The sequence below is a fragment of the Pristis pectinata genome, chromosome 15 (genome assembly GCF_009764475.1).
Source record: "Pristis pectinata isolate sPriPec2 chromosome 15, sPriPec2.1.pri, whole genome shotgun sequence".
NCBI lineage: Eukaryota > Metazoa > Chordata > Chondrichthyes > Rhinopristiformes > Pristidae > Pristis > Pristis pectinata.
This window is the reverse complement of record NC_067419.1, coordinates 23,425,225-23,443,077: the sequence shown is the minus strand read 5'-3', so window position 1 is coordinate 23,443,077 and position 17,853 is coordinate 23,425,225. Positions and strand designations below refer to the sequence as shown.

The 17,853-nt window shown below is 37.8% G+C and overlaps 1 protein-coding gene across 2 annotated transcripts in view; it reads right to left on the bottom strand.

The window, feature by feature from the left end:
- lrp6 (low density lipoprotein receptor-related protein 6) overlaps positions 1-17,853 on the bottom strand; it is a 126,654-nt gene that overhangs the window by 55,894 nt on the left and 52,907 nt on the right. For both annotated transcript variants that reach the window (XM_052030618.1, XM_052030617.1), the window contains one exon: positions 13,446-13,643. In XM_052030618.1, coding sequence (XP_051886578.1) covers positions 13,446-13,643 — 198 coding nt within the window. The remainder of the gene's footprint in view (positions 1-13,445; positions 13,644-17,853) is intronic.

Genomic DNA, 17,853 nt, shown 5'->3' with positions numbered 1-17,853 from the left:
AAGAGGGAGAGAGGGCAATTGACTGAAAGTGATTTTCAATAGGTATATTAACTCATGAGATTCTTTCAATACAGGAAAAAAGAAAACACATAGCACTGAATTACAGAAAAGGGATCAAATAAAAAGGGCAAGGATTTTTTTTTGACAAGCAGGAGGGATGGCACGAAGCAGTTTATAACACAGCTACACAGCATGTTCCAAGTTCAGCCACATTATTAGGGGAAGTGTCAAAGCACAAGACAGCCACATGGGGCACACCTATATACTTAGCAGAAACTAGCTTAAACATAATTAGTTGAGGCACTCGAACAGGTATCCCATATCTCTTCTCAAGTGCGCAGAATGAAGGGAACATGCTTTGGAAAAAATGCTTTTTCTGCAGATCATTCAAATGATCAAATGTTGATATGGTCCCATAATTATCGAATAACCTTTGCTACAGGAAGGAGGAGTAAGTAATCGAACTTTCCCATGTCCTGCTATGATTGAATGTCTTAAAAATAATCAACCTTTCACATCCATCTGAGTTAATCTCTTGCCTGAATGACAGCATGCCAACAAGACAAAATAACTGCAGTATTGTACTGTGTTAATGCCATTATACTCTCCAAACCCAAGAGTGGAGCTTGCACTCAGAATTTAATCAGAGATAAGAATCTATAGTACACAGGAGTCAAGCTACCAAACTCTTGGCCTGTTTTACTCCCAATTAACAAAGCCAAACTCTCACCTCTAAACTAGCCACTAGAAATGAAATGCTGGAGCCTTAACTGAGGCACAGATTTACAAAATCACAGCAGCATGCCAAAGCAGTTCACTTTAAGTCATTTTGAAATATCAGTACTGCTAACCTGAATAAGAATAATTATTGTTTCAACTCACTGACTTCAATTGAACAAAAAGATTATACATTAAGAGAAAAGGATGAAACTGCAAACAAAATCATTGTTGAGATCTGACAAAGCATATCTGCTTAGGTTAGGAGATTAAGCTAGCATCAGATCCTAAACTGTTTTTGTATGAGGAAAAAGGCAAGAATTAAACACTCTGACATAGTAAACATCACTAAGAGTGCAAACTTTAAATTTTTTTATATATACACAAGAATGAAATGGAACTTTCATAAAGTTATTCTACATCTTTTCCATAATGCTTCATGCAGTGCAAGCTGACACTAATGTAGTAGAGAATAATAATTGACTGTAATAGCTGCACAAAATAACTACATCCTAAATTCCATCGGCAGTTTTAAAACCACTATTTTGAATGAGGTTCAATCCATCCAATTACACAGCAAAACAGGATTAGCACCCACTCTTCCAGAATACATTTAACACACATTTGACATTCCATTCTCATTCACCACACAATGAAATCAAGCAGTTTTATACAATTGTGTGCTTTTCATTAATTTAAAGTATCCAACAATATACAACTCAATAATTACAAATATTAAGACAGACTTGGCAATGTTTTTTCCCCCCCCACTGAAGTTTTCTCCTCCAAAAATTAAGATACAAGCGATGTATCAACAGAATTTTTCTGAAACCACTACATTGCACAAAAGTACTACGAAACATTAACATTCACAGTTGGTCATTACAATTGCTGGATGCCAAAATCTCACCTAAATAACCTTTACCTGTGAGTGATATCCAAAACAACCACAAATGAACTAACTAATTAGCTTGACAAGATTTCAGCCACTACCAACAGCAAGTTCAGTGACTCGAACTACCAATATCCTTTTAAGAGGTTACCTTGTATAGGAGGCAATTAGAAGTGAGCAATAAACTTTTCTCTCGCCAGTATAGCCCAAATCCCACAGATGAATTAATGAAAGTGGACAGAGGAGAGTTAGCTGTCAAGTGGAATAAAACAAATGTAAACAGAGTGCCAGTTAACCTGGTACACGAGAAGGGAAATGAGGTGTAATTTGCAAGTACCAAATAATAGATTTTTGCTGCTTAGAGTAAGCATTAGCAAACTGAGGATGAATTCAAAGACATTCCATGGAAGGATACTTTAACCATGGAAAACGTGTGCTACTGTCCGCTGCTGGGGTCCAGCATTTCTTTCACACTACATGCATAATCTTAGATCTTGCATCACACATAAGCAAATAAATGACTGATAGGATTATGTCGGTTGTATATTAGCCAAGGTCAATTTAACTAAAGTCTTAGTCATTTTATTTTTTAATAACTACGTGAATATCAAAACTATTTCCATCTGGTCAATAAGAATGAAATTTCATGCTTCAAAACCAGGAGATAGGTTTTGTCACCGAATACTTAACAAACTTCTACAGATGTAACGTTGAAAGTATCCTGACTAGTTGCACCATGGTCTGGTGCAGCAATTCGAATGCACAGGAATGTAAGCAGCCACAGAGAGTGGTGGACTCTGCCCAATACATCATGGGCACATCCCTCCCCACCACTGGTAGCAGTGCCTCCTGTAGATACCTCAAGGCGGCAACATCTATCATCAAAGATCCCCACCATCTGAGCCACGCATCTTTTTGCAGCTACCATCGGGCAGGAGGTACATATCACCAGGTTCATTTTCTTTAACTATTCAGTTCTTGAACCAACCGGCAAAACCCTAGTCACTACAGTTTAGCAACACTACAACCACTTTGATCACTTTGCACTAAAATGGACTTTTTTTTTGTTCTAATTGTGTTCCTTCTTGTAAAAGTTGTGTACAACTTGTTTAATTATGTTTTCCCTTTGTGAATGCTGCTTATATGTTGCTATGTGCCTGTAATGTGCTGCAAGTAAGTTTTTCATTGCACCTGTGCATACATGCACTTGGGGATATGACAATAAAACTCAACTTTATTACCTCAGTTTGGTTCATTCAATCCCAAAGCTAACATTTAGTCGAGGAAGGCCACAATTCCGGAACATTTGGGATTGCAGAAGAATGTGCCATTGTCATATTATTATCACCAGAATGATTTTATTGTTTAACCAAAATAGCCCAGAGGCATTGTGCACTACAATCCTGTATATAACAAATGGAAAATGGGGGAGGAAAGGCCAATCAACAACTGTGGTTGTCATTCTCCTTCCAAGAATGTGTGCAGGTAGTTCAATAAGTAAAAATGATTTGCAGTCATATCAAAAGGAATGTTTTTCCTCATTATAAGAGATTAGCTGACTTCTCTGCTTTAACCTTAAAAGGAGTAGCAAACTTTGTTTTTCCAGAATTTATAACACACAAAATGAACTAATTGGGTGGGCTGACTCAGTATGATCCCACTGGTTTTGCTTCCATCAGTCTTGCCTACAACCTCTTGCTACAATTGCTTGCGGGAACAGAGCCAAAGTGTAAAGTTTAAACTCTAGGTTAGTGCCAAAAGTCTTTTTAGAGGCCTCAACTCCCCTTCCCATCAGCTCCCATGTCTTGCATTATAAAGGGCTAGGATGTGTCTTCAATAATGTCTTGAAATCTTCCCCCAGGCTAGTCAGTCTCCAGAATTCACACTACGATGAGGGCAGAAGAGATGGTCGTTATTAACTGATAGAATTAAAAGCAAACAACATGAAGTTATAGGGAGAGATTGGGCAGGCTAGGATTTTATTCCTTGGAGAGTCAGAGACTGAGGGGTGACCTTAGAGGTGTACAAGTTCATGAGGGGTATGGATAGGGTGAATGCACACACTCCTTTTCCCCAGGGAGAGGGCATAGGTTTAGAGGTAAGAAGCGAAAGATTTTAAAGGGACTTTGGGGTAACTTCTTCATGCAGAGGGTGGTGCGTATATGGAATGAGCTGAGGAAGTGGTTGAGGCAGGTACCATAACAATATTTAAAAGACAGTTGGATAGGTACATGGCTAGGAAAGGTTTGAGGAACATGGGCTAAATGCAGGTGAATGGGACTCACTTAGATGGGCATTTTGGTCAGCATGGACAAGTTGGATCAAAGGGCCCATTTCCATGCTGTACGACTCCATGAAGGATTATACAGCAATGAATTTTGCATTTAAAACCATATACACCTGGACATCTTTGCATTTGTAATTTCAGAATTGCACTGAATAAATAAACAGAGCAGTAATTATAATGCCATGAATCTATGCCTACACCTCCTAACCTGGTAAATGGGTCAGGTTAGAAAAGCAGTACACAAACCCTACTCCAGCCCTCAAAGGATGGGAGTTCAAGCCTGACCCCTGGTGCTGTCTGCATAAAGTTTACATGTTCTCTTTATGACCAGGTTCTCTGGTTTCCTCCTACATCCCAACAACATGCTGGCAGGTTAATTGGCTACTCTAAGTTACCCTTTATGTAGCTAAGTGCCAAAAGAATCAAAGGGGAGTTAATGGGCATGTGAAAGAGAATAAGTACCAGAGCTACTTGGAAATTGCTGAGGAAGAATGTGTATGATGGGACTGCTCTGCTGGGAGCCAAATGGCTTCCTACCTTGTAATAAGCAAGAAGAAAGCCAACTGGTCTGTTCCAGTGTTTATGCTCCACCAATCGGGATTTCTCCTGAATCATCTTATCCTTTCAATCTAACCTTTTATCTCTCTCTTTAGATTTTCTTTGAAAGCATTCAAGTTTTAACTCAACCACTTCCTACATTTATAGATTTCACATCCTTACTATATATGTTCTTTTTATATATTCATTATAGATTTAACCACTCATGTAAATTAGTTTTTTCTATATTATTTCATCCCAATGGATTTATTGGTAACTATTTTCTACTTGCAATACTGAGTTTGATGTTTTCACCTGGGGGAGAATCCCTCCACTTTACCCTATCAATTCTAAACTTCTTTTAATAAAATGCCCTAACTGGTTCTCTTGATGGCTGAAGTCTTACCATTTTGTTATCATCTTTATCTTTTATACTCTCATGTTCTATTCCTTTTATATGTAATGGACAGAGCAGTCCTCTGTACCTCGAGTTTAAAAATTTTCCATCTCTAGAAAATACTTAGAAAGCACTTAGAAAGCACCTTCAATGCTTTGTTTACCTTTGATACTTCTAATCATTTCTTTTGAATCCTTCGCTCTTTTACCTTAGTTGCCAGTATTATTCCTATTTTTCCAATCTAAGTTCATCACCTCAATTTACTCATGTACAAATTCATTTGTCGCTTTACAAATGTTAAAGTCTTCTTGTACTCTGTCAGCACTTTTGTTCAGTGTTAACAACACCCCTCTACAAAATTTAGTTCCTTGAAATACAGAAAACGAAAAAAACTATGGCCATTTTGCTAAACGCCACAGTTCATGTAGATCCACATTCAAAGCAAAGCTGCACTGCACAGAGCTATTCCAATTGCATGTAGTTTTGATAGATACATTGCAGTGACATTTGGCAAAATAATTTTGAACTAAATGGGAAAAAAAATCAGTGAGGCATATTCCCTGGGTAACTCACAACTCTGCTTATTAACAGATGCTTCCTCCGGGAAAATGCAGAAAATCTGCCTGTATCAACCCACATCCTAACTTATTAATAAGGGCCATCACTTCAGGGAATAAACTAAAATATAATTGATAAGCTGCCTGAACTAAACCACATCATTTGCTTCTTGCACTGGTCACAGGAGACAATGTGAATTTGACTGGCACAGCCTTGACATGTCAGAGGAAGATTGTATTTCAGTAAAGCAATCTTTAAAACTGGACACCAGACTGCATACTGGTTCCTCTTAGTTAAATTGGTTTATACCAAAAATATAGCTAAAAAAAATTGGACAAAGGAAAATTTGCAAAACAGATGCAGATGTGCCATTTTATTAACACTCCAATGAAACAAACAAAGCTGCATGGGTATATTAGTGCAAGGAAAAGATAACGAATATCCCACATATTTAACTTGTATCCAAACAAATCTGTTAACATAACATTCAGTAAATGCAAAATTTACACTGAACATCTTATAGCACTAATGCCATAGTAACACCCAAATCCCACAGCAATAGGGTAATGGAAACAAAGCTTCAGTCCTTCCTTTAGCAACATGAGAATTCATTGTTGAAGGTACAGTCTTCACTAAGTGCATCATTCAGGTATTTTGCTGACGTCAGGCAAATAAGTTTAATCAAACTTGCACATCTTCACCAGTGTTTTTGAATTGATTGGTTCTTTAGCAATCACATTCAAGACTTATTGTGATAACTTATTGGAGTAATTCAGTAAATTGAGGCTTCATAAAGGGAGAAACAATGATCATGAGAGAGAAAAACAGATGTAAAAGTTATACAATCTTACTTTAATAAAAATGCCTCAACGAATGCAAATTGTTATGGTTATAGTTTGGTTAGAGCACACCTAAATGTAGTATATTTTACTCAACTTTCACATATGTCCTAGTACCAAAACAATTAGCTGTAGTTAAGTTAGTTTAAAAATTAGATTTCAGGTTTCACAATGATACTTTTCTTTCCATGAATTTCATCACTTTTCCTCTTTAAAGCTGGAGGATGTTAATGAAGCACGTTTCCCACTTGTACCTGCAGTCCATTTCCACAGCCCACTCGTTAGCAAGTTATCTGATTATTACCTGCTTTATTGCTGGTTCCAATTCCATTATTGCTGGTGCCAATACTAGCACATTTTCCAAGTGTCAGATGGATAAGGAACTTTGAGGAACAGAGGAGGGGGGGATTTCAGTCAGTCCTGACACACAGAAAGCAGCAAACTCCACATAAACAAATTAAATTAAGACAAATCACTAAAACTGCACTTACATGGATGCGATTTAAAAAGTGCTGAAATAAAGACAGATATTGAAGACTAGTTGGAACATGCAGTGTGTGGTTTGTCCCTTAAAAATGGTTCTAATCAAGTCCAGATGTGCATATGTGTTTGACTCATCATATAAACAGCAAGCCAAAATTGTATCAGACCCCTCTTCCCAAATCACCAAGCCTTGCACTAAGGAGAAATAAAGCAACATGCTGCAGGCCACATTTGCAACTTGAAATAACCATCTTTTAAAAATTTGACAGGCAGAGATCCAATTTTATAGTACCGATACCATTCACAATTTCCTTTAAGAATGTAGATAGTTCAGCATCTATTCAGCACAAAAGTTTCAGGTGTAGTTAATTTAGTCCCAGATTTAAAGTATGCCTGAATTTCTTTATATTTGATACTAAATCTATAAAAACCCAACACCCTTTGCCTCTCATTAACTACGGTTCTATTCCAAATGCGTATGTGCAGCTGACAGAAATTTACATGGGTTTTGAACATCTTTTTAGTTTACTTACAGGATGACGGCATTGCTGACAAGGCCAGCATTTACTGTTCATCCTTAACTGTCCATTTTCACTCCTCCCTCCTTCTGACTTGGGCATCACTGGCAAGACCAAAATTTACTGCCTATCTCTGTCTCAAGGTGGTGGTGGTAAACAGTCCTCTTGAACCTCTTCAGTCCTTCCTGTGAAGGTACCCCCACAGTGCTTTTGAGGGAGGAGTCCTATGATTTTTACCCTCCAATGAAGGAATGGCGATATAGTTCTAAATCAGACTTTGGCAATTCAATTCATTCTCACAAAATGGCTGAGATCATTGGATGCATCAAGGACTATGGGACCAAACAACAACATGGCTGTAGTTCTGAAGATCTGCACTCCAGAACTACCAAAACTAGTTATGCTAGCTAAGTTATCCCAGTACAGTTTCAACAAATGTCTACCCCATGTTGAAAATTACCCAGGTTATGTCCTGTTCATAAAAGGACAAATCCAATCCAATTAATTACCCCCTATTGATCAGTCTATTTTCACTCAAAGTGATGGAAGTTGTTGTTGATTATGTTGTCTTACCCATCAATAGCCTACTCATTGATGTCCAGTTAGGACCACTAAGCCCCAGATATCACAGTGTTGATCCAAACATGAAAAGAGCTAAATTCCAGAGATGGAGCAAAAATGACTGCCCCGAACATCAAGGCAGCATTTGACTAAATGTGGCATCAAGGCACCTGGTAAAATCAACCATCAAAGGAAAAATGCTCCAGTGGTTGGAGTCATATCTCATACAAATAAAGATGGCAGAGGTCAATCATCCCAGCCCCAGGACATCACTGCAGGAGCTCCTTGGGGCAGTGTCCTTGGTCCAACCATCTCTTCAAAACATGGCATTTAGCCCTGCTCCCTCCACCCTAGATGTGGGTTACCTGATAATGGTAATGCCACTGAACATAAAGATGACCAAATTTTTGTGGTACCAATGTTACTTACAATTTGTCAGCCCACAAATGAATATTGTCTTGGACTTGCTGCTTGCAGACATGGACTACATCATTTGAGGAGGTGCAAGTGCAATTGAATATTGTGGAATTATCAACAAACATCCTGACTTCATGATAGAGGAGTGGTTATTGAAGAAGCAGCTGAAGATAACTGGGCTCAGGATGCTATCCAGAGGAGCCCCTACAACAATCTCCTGAAGCCAAAGTGATTAACCTCTAACAACCACATCTTCCCTTGAGGTTTTATTCTATAGAGTGCTTTACCTTGGTACCTTTGTTTTTATTTGACCTAAGTTTCTTGATATACTCTGCACCAAAAAGTCAGATATATCCACTAGAAATATTACTTCCTCAATTAAACTTGAAATATATTTTTCTGTATCTTGAAATGCATCTATTTGGCATCAATCTGATTTACATTAAAACTGTACAATTTTAATACTATAGTGCCACACCTATTGTGAGTAAATAATAGTTTCATGGCTGCCAACATTCATTTTCATGCCTAAGGCAAAAAAAAACCAGTTACAATTTTAAGAAACTGCAAGCCAAGGTGTGGTTATACATTAATTTTTTAAAATCATTTTCACACTAGCAAGTCTTTTGACTATGACACCACAGCCCACTGCAATCCCATCTTTGCCTGATGTTCAGGCGCCCAGAGATTTCTCTTGATGCTTTTGGGTATCAAGAACTAATGACTTTTCTCATTTCTTCAAGGAATAATATGACTAACTGAGCACAGATAGGCATTCAAACCCGTGTTGTTTTTGTGGCTCATTATGAGGATGGGCATTCCTTTTGTGCATCAGATCACTAACAAGTCCACCAGATGGACCAGTATCATAAAATTTCCTAAGCATCTAGTTCCAACAAGAGCAAACAAACTGAAGCTCAGCAGTGCTAAATCAAAGTGAGCCCCCGCCCCCCACCATTAGAAGCAATATACTTTTATATTTACTTAAGGGTCATGTGCTTCCTTGTAACATCTTGTATTTTTCCCCTTCTGATTTTTTGCATTAAATTTATGAGCAGATTTCACATTCAGATTCATGCTTATACACAGCTCTAAAAGCATCTCCATATTACCTCTGGCCACAGGTCTGATGTGGTCAAAAGCTTGCCAAGTGTACCCCTGCAGGAACCAACTCTCAGTCTGTAACTTCATTACTACACCAGCTTGGCATATAACTGTTTTCCTCATTTCCCCTCCCCTTCACCCCAAACCCGTTGGAAAAAAAATTAATTATGTGGGCTCCTGGTTTAAAGGAAGAGTATATTCAGCATAAGGCAAATATACAATGTTTAATTTCTAAATATTAAGAAAAGCTTATTTAATAGCTTCTTCATACTCGTGAAAACACTTCAAAGTCTCAGATTAATTAGCTGAGATTGTCATTAGAGTAAAAGATCTCTTTATAGCACAATAAAGTAAAATCTTGCTCATACAGTCTCAAGAATGAACAATTTTAATATATTATTAACTTCTACAATTAGTTACTATGCATCTCCATTTGTAATGGTTACTCTATTTAAAAGTACTTCATTGGCTGTGGGATGTCCACATGCAAAAGATTCTATACAAACATGCTCTTTCCTTCCTTGTACTTTCTGTTGCTGAAATATTTATGCAGAAATGTTTAACTAGTTTTAGGCAGATTGTGCCTGACATTTTCAAAAGGCAGTATTACTTGATAATCCTTTACATACATCAAAAATTATGAAAGCATTGCAGTTACCTTGCTCAATAGAGAATAAGGTAGCAGTATGCAAGAAACATTTCATGAAATGCTATTAGCTAATTTTTTTTCAATTATGGTAGACTAACTCAATGTGCAACTTTATGGACTCATTACTGTTTCCGTATAAACTAAATAAAGCCATGAGGAATGAGAACTCTTTCCATTGTTCTACAAAAGCAAGCTCCTGTTATTTAAATGTTAGAATACATTTCCTGTATTATGCATTCACCAGACTCGGGACATTCCTCTGAAGTCACCATGTTCCATGTAATACTCAACCTACTATTTTCAAATACTTGAGAATTTTCATTTCTGTCCCTTCCTTTTTCATTCCTTGCACCATCTACCCCACTCCTTTCCCCACATTGCAAGTCTGAATGTGTTGGAAGACACTCCTTCGGTATATCTAACTGATGTGTAATAATAAATTGTTTGCATCATACTCCAATCTCATTTTCTTCTAAGTCATCTTTTTCCATGCCCCATGTTTTTCTGTCACTTATCATTCATTTAATTCTTATGCTTTTAATTTTACTCTTTTTCCTGCTTTCCATCAAAATGAAGGCTCCCACAGATGGCAAGTCTTCATCCAATTGCTTACTTCTAGATTTCTGGTCTAATGCCCATTTCTAGATGGAAGGGTGGAGAATATAACATTCAAGCACATAAATTTAAAGCAATCTAAATCATTAACCTCCATCTAAAGGAATCAAACTTATGTCCTTAATAAATGTGAGCACTTTCGGCAAGGGAATTTGAATTGCAACTCTCATTAACTATTTTGCCATCTTTCTTTGGCCTTCATTTTTGACCCGCATTCTACAAAACTACAGAACCCCAAAAGCACGCTGTTGTGCATTCCAATTTTCCACCAATCCATGTATGTAAAAGGGCTTCCTGATTTCACCCTTAAAATGACTTCGCTTCAATTTTAAAGATTGCACATTGTAGTACCACTATACAAAACCGATTTCTATTAACCAATTTTAAATGGCTCAAATAGATCACCCCCTTCAATCCTTCTAAATTCAAAAGACAACACATCATAATTTAACCTTTCAGGGCCAGGTATTAAATTGAATTTACCCAAATGCTTCCATGAAAGAACGTTTTAAAAACTTACATTCCAACATTAGTCTTTGGCAACATTTTAAGTTATTTCAAACAAGGCCGACACAACAACATTCACTTGATGCTTTAAACTAGTGTCCATGTTCACTCATCTGCAGAAGATTCATTCAGATATCATTTGAATATTAAATAGGAATGGACCTATTAAGCATGCATGAAATAAAACAGCAGAGTGGTGATACTGCCTTAAACCACATGTATGCATGCCATCAGCAAGATGTTCGAATGCCAAATTAAAATGCACTGAATTTAGCCACAAATCATTCCACTTTGGAAGAGAGCTCTCTCATTTTCCTGCAACTCCAGCCAAATACACAGCTGCCAAGATGATGGTAAACATATTCCAGAATACTGAAACGAATGTGCTTCTTATAAATGGAAAAAATCAATGATAGCTCAATGTCTTGAGATTGACGACTCGTCACTAGAGAACAGGTCTACATGAAGCAGTTAACAATGTATACAGAAGTGACTAAACCCTTTAAATACAAAGCAATCTTACAACAGCACTCTTCTAAATTGCTCAACACCTAGAATAATGCTTCCTATCACAGCAATCACAAGATCATCGTTACATAAAAACAATCTTATTTGTACTCAAAAGCAATTTATAATTTCAATAATACTTTTGTAAGACCACAGGATCAAGAAAATGAAACACTCTCTTCAAACAATTAGATGCCTTATTCAGTGAAGGTTTGTTAAAGAATTAATCAAATTCCTGTGACATAATACTGTATTGTGGGTTACACTGTATATAAAGAAAAATCTCACCGACATTTTTAAACTTTTCTACTGAAATTTCATTTTTGTTTCCAACAAAGTTTCTCTTCAATGCAATGTGCAAACGTTTGCCATAAACCAAGAAAGTGAGGAGTGTGTTTTAGATCATTAAATGAAAAGCTCCAACTACTATGCTAAGGGACTTTGCATAATAACCCCAAATACCCCTCAGTAACAACACATCAAGTTACTGGAGGGAATTCTGAGGGACAGGATCTACCAACATTTGGAATAGACAGAGTCTGATTAGGAGGAGTCAGCATGTCTTTGTGCATGGAAGGTCATGCTTGACAAACCTTTTAGTGATTTTGAAGAGGTAACCAAAAAGGTAGATGAAGGTAGGGCAGTGGATGTTGTCTAGTTGGATATTAGCAAGGCCTTCGACAAGGTCCCACATGGTAGGCTGGGCTAGAAGTTTAGGTCCCATTGAATCCAGGGAGAGCTAGTTAGGTAGATCCAAAATTGGCTTGGAAGTAGGAAGCAAAGGATGGTGGTTAAAGGTTATTTCTCAGAATGAAGGCCAGTGACTAGTGGTGTGTTGCAGAGGGTCGGTATTGGGACCCTTGTTATTTGTTACTTATATACATGATTCGGATGCAAATGCACAAGGCTTGATCAGCAAGTTTGTGGATGACACGAAATTAGGAGGTGTTGTTGATAGTGAAGGTCATCATAGATTACAGGGGGATCTTGACCAGTTAGGGAAGAAGGATGGCTAATGGATTTCAGTATAGATGTGTGAGGTGATGCATCTTCGAAAGTCAAACCAGCATAGGACCTATACTATGAATGGTAGGGCACTAGGGAGTGTAATGGAACAGAGGGACTTGAGTACAAGTCAATAGTTTGTTGAAAGCAACATCACAGGGTGGTGAAAAAGGCATTTAGCACACCGGCCTTCATTGTCATGGCATTGAGTATAGGAGTTGGGACATTATGTTGCAGTTGTACAAGTCGTTGGTGAGGCTACACTTGGAGTACTGTGTACATTTTGGCCACCCGTTAGAGGAAAGATGCGGTTATACTGGAAAAAGTGCAGAAAAGATTTACTAGGTTGTTGCCAGGGCTCGAAGATGCAAGTAATAGGAAGAGCTTCGCCAGGAGAATGAGGGTGATCTTATAGAGGTTTATAAAATCATTAGGGGCATAGATAAGGTGGCTGGTAGCAGTCTTTTCCCCAGGGTTGGGGGGGTGGAAAGAGAGTCCAAAACTAGGGGGTATAGATTTAGGGCGAGAGGGGAAAGATTTGAAAGGGACTCGAGGGGCAACTTTCTCTCCCACGCAAGAGGGTGATGAGTATATGGAACGAGCTGCCAGAGGAAGTGATTGAGGCAGGTACAATAGTATCATTTAAGCAGCACTTGGATAGATACATCCGGGGCAGTACTTAAGAGGAATATGGGCCAAAATGCAGGAAATTGGAACTAGATGGGTGGGCGCCATGGTCAGCATGGACTTGTTGGGCCAAAGAGCCTGTATGTGTGCTGTATTGCTCCATGACCATGACTGTAAGTTGTTTATTGGTACTCAGAGATCATTTCTCTTTTAGAAAACACTTACCGGAAGCTTCCATCAAAATTTGATCGGTGAATAAAGCTCAGTTTAGCATCTGCCCAGTATAATTTTTCTTCTTCATAATCCAAAGTCAGCCCATTTGGCCAGTAAATATTGTTGTCAATTATAATTGATCTCTTTGTACCATCCATTCCAGCTCGTTCTATCTTTGGCACTTCACCCCAATCTGTCCAATACATGTACCTAAGATTTAAAAAAAGATAAATCATTTAAAGATTGAAACTAAATTTAACATGTGCTGTAAGAGTTCAAATGTGAATAATATGGGTGTTTCAAGACAAATGGAGGCTCATTCTTCCATAGAGAAAGGAAAAGCCTGGAAATTTATTTGAGAATGTCTTCAATTTCAATACCAAGAACTTTTGAATACATTGATCTTTCTAATACAATGAAATGAGTTCTTATAATTAAACTAAAGCCAAAAAGGTACAGTAAAAACCCGAAGAATGGTCGCTATTTTGTTTTAGGAAGAATTAAACCAATAGAAGTTCTACAGTAATCTTTGCCCAACATTTTTGTTTTATGGCTAAATTGTGGCACTGGAACCAAATCTATCAAGTCTTCACTTAGCTCACTGCATAAGTCAAGGTTTTAAATAATGCAGATGCAGTAATTACCAACAAATCAAATACATTCAACATATCTTCTGAAGACTTTGACATTTGCCCATAGGATTACACTCAGGAAAAACTAGCAGTTTCAAAAATTGCTTTTCAACTGTAAAGCAGCAAGGAAACATCACGAGAACATAATTTATGAACCTTGGAAATTCCTTCCAACTAATAATATACTTTAAATACATCCACACAATGATCGTATGAACTGGTCACTTCTAATAGGTTTATTAAACAGAATGCAAAGTGTTTCTTGGGCTTGAGGACAACTTGTTTAACTCTAGTTCTGTGGGTTCCAAAGTGGCAAATGAGGCCAATCCAGAACCCACAAACTCTGCCACAGGAGGACAGAAGGTGCTTTATGGATCAGATGAATGGGTAGTTTGGGGAGGTGGTGCGACTTGAGCTATTTACACCAGGCTTCTGTGTGGTCTAGAGAAATGGACTCAAGATTCTCAATGCCTTCCCAAGTTCTCCTCCTCCATTTTGAGTGATCATAGGACAGGGATTCCCATGAGTCAGTGGGGCATTAATTCTTTTTACAGTGAAGCTTTGTGAACGTCCTTGAACCATTTCCTCTGCCCTTCTGGCAATCTCTTCATATGACAGAGCTAACACAGCTCATTTCAAGAATCAGGTCTCAGTTAATTAGAACCAAATAGCTCTAATTAAAGCCTGGAAACTGGAATGTTCTAGTCCTTTTTTTTTAAAAAAAGAAAAGTAAACATTTTTAGTGTATTCCATTTTCAAATAGTTTTTGAATGCTTCTGGTCAATACAAAAGATCAAAACCGAAGGCAGAAGGCAAAGCTGAAGGCATGGTTTTGCCAACTGTTAAAAGGTATTCACAGGGATGTCTTGGCCAGGGCTTGTTCTGGATCCATCAAGTAACCTAATTACATCACACAGCTTTCAACCAGCAGGTTCAGGCTACAGATCAAAACCAGGTTAAGCATGGGGTGAGCACAGGCAGTGGGCTCCATTTAGCAAAATCTGAGCTAAAGTTTCAGGCCCTTGACCTTTCATTTCTGTTGAAAGGTCATTGATCTGAAATGTTAACTCTGCTTCTCTACTCAGTCATGCTGCCCGAACCAAATATTTCCTGCATTTTTAAAAATTTTATCTCAGACTTCCAGTATCCACAACATTTCACTTTAATACTTCTGTTTATGCTTTTTAATTCAAACCAGGAATATTGCTGTCCAAACTGAGGAAATAACTGATAAACATAAGATTTGTTTGTTCTAGCAATTCAAAACAATCAATACAGGACTCACAATTTGCAAGAAAAATATGAAATCAGATGAATTGCCTAAAAATCAGTAATCATGGAAATCAGGAATCTCACACTTGCCTAGCACTGAGCTATTCTTAAAGGAAACTATTTTCCAATGTCATCATCAACAGACCTATGACATCATTTACAGTGCCCCAGTAAATAGGATATTTATGAATCCTCCCTCTATTCACATTTAATGTGGAAATTGGAATATCAGAAATCAAAAATAAAATTTATGATGGTGACACAGCAGTTAACTTTGAGAAGAAAAGAAAGGCAGGGTCATGTGTTGATGTAGATCCTTCAGAATTTGTGTCTAAATGCCAATTTAAAAGGCAAAGTGAACAGAAAAGAATTTTATTGTTTCATATTTCAAACTTCGATTTTATTTTCAAAATAGACAATTAAAGCAGAGAAAATACAGAGGCAAAAAAGAGGTGGGATAAATGCAAAACAGAAGCAATTCAAGGAAAGTGAATGGCAGAATACACAGAAGAGTTTATGGCGCAAAATTTCATCTTGGGTAGTAGTGCCAAATGCATCTTTGACTGCTGGCCATAATTACTTCACTGAAGTCACCACATTACCATTCATGACTCAAACTTCAGACACAAAGTTAAGACTAGGTTGAGTTTTTAGTCAAGTTGCTTACCAACTGCTGAAAAAGATGAAATATATTCCTCAATTCTGCATCCAGATAGCTGAAAGTCCACTATGGCTAAAGGCAAAAATGCTGTAATGGGAGGCAGAGTTGAAATGACCAGGCTTCAGAGCTCAGGAATTATGTCTTGCTACAAGCATATAGGGCTTTGGTAGGACTGCACAAAAAGAGTATCATGTACAATTTTTATCCCCTTACTAAAGAAATGATATTTCTGTTGCAGAGAAAGCACGGCCAAGATTCACCTGACTAGTTCCTGACACGACAGGTCAGCCACAAGGACAGGTTAAGTAGGCTGAGCCTCTTCTCTGGAGTTAAGAAGAATGAAAGACTACTTCATTGGAACTTACAGAATTCTAAGAGGGCTCAATGGGTAGATGCAGAGAGGTTGTTTCTCACGGCCTATGAATCTACAACTAAGGGTCACAGTTTCAAACTAAGCCATAGGTCATTTAGGATGGGAATGTGAAGCTTCTTCACTCAGAGGGTAGGGAATTTTTGGAATTCTTGCAGTGGAGGACTGAATTCTGAATATTAAAGGAATTAAGGGAATATGGGAAAAGGGCAGGAAAATGGTGTTGCAGTAGAAGATCTGGCATGATTTTAATGAATGGAAGAGATAGCTTAGGGGCTGAATGCCCTTCTCCTCTTCCTATTCCTTGCGTTGCAAACTCAAAAACAGAACATGTTTGCTGCTAAAAACTGCACTTCATATCCAGTCCTTCCGAAAAGCTAGTTTATCCAGTTTAAAGTTTGGTCACTGGTAAAATCCAAAATGTTACCCCCATCATCTCCCACTACACATGATAAATGTGCTGTGTAATTGCATCACTATTTCAAAAGCTCACAGCAAAACTACTGCATTACTTAAATAGTTCAAATTAATGCATTAAAAAATGAAGTGCTTGTCATTTTTAATTGAAATCTTTAACAGAATATAGCTCAAACAACACACAGAATTGGCAACTGCCACCTCAACAGCCTCAGCTACGATTCCCTTTGCTAATCATAATCAACACCCTATTTCTACAGGAATGATCCTTTAGTTTAGCAGTAGGACCGGGGTCAGAACCATGCACCAAGCAGCCTGAAGCTTTGGGTGATCTTGGAGTAATATTCAAGTGAAAAGTTCAGTAGGTGTATGGTTGCAGGTGTTCTGAAAAACTCTTCCACCATAAAGGATCCACCACCATATCAGCAGCTAGAGAGGAGTACATGTTGCAGCCTGTTAAATTTAGAAGAATCGCTTGCAAATTCTTCTACTCTTTCATACTATTTATCAAGAGAAGGATATGAACATGCAATACAGGAAATTCCTGGATATTTGAAAACTAATCTGAGAACAGGCTCAAGCCATTCATGGTGCCTATGACTGTGAAATATCCTTTACCACATGGACTTCAGAAACTCACAGATGAAAACCATTACTTTCACATTTTATACTGAAACAATTTTACATCACTGTAATGAGGCATTGGAACTCTGGATTAATAAGAGCACATTTAGCCCCTTAAGTCTATTCGATGGTTGCTCTTCTTCAACTGACCTTCTACTCACATGGCCAGTACCTTAATTATTATACACCTTACTTTAGTGAAAAGCCTAAGTATCACCTAAATCGTTGCTTTTCCAGTCCATAAAAATGATTTTTTAAAAAATCAGCACACACTCCTTTTCTTCTACTGATAACATCAAACACAACTTGCTGCCAGTCTTAAATTTACTTCATGTACTGACGTTAATTTTTCAGTTCTTCATTATGGATTATTAGAATGCCCTGTACCAGGTGGATTGATCTACAATATCCTGGTATAATTGCCCCTGCCCCCATAATTACCAA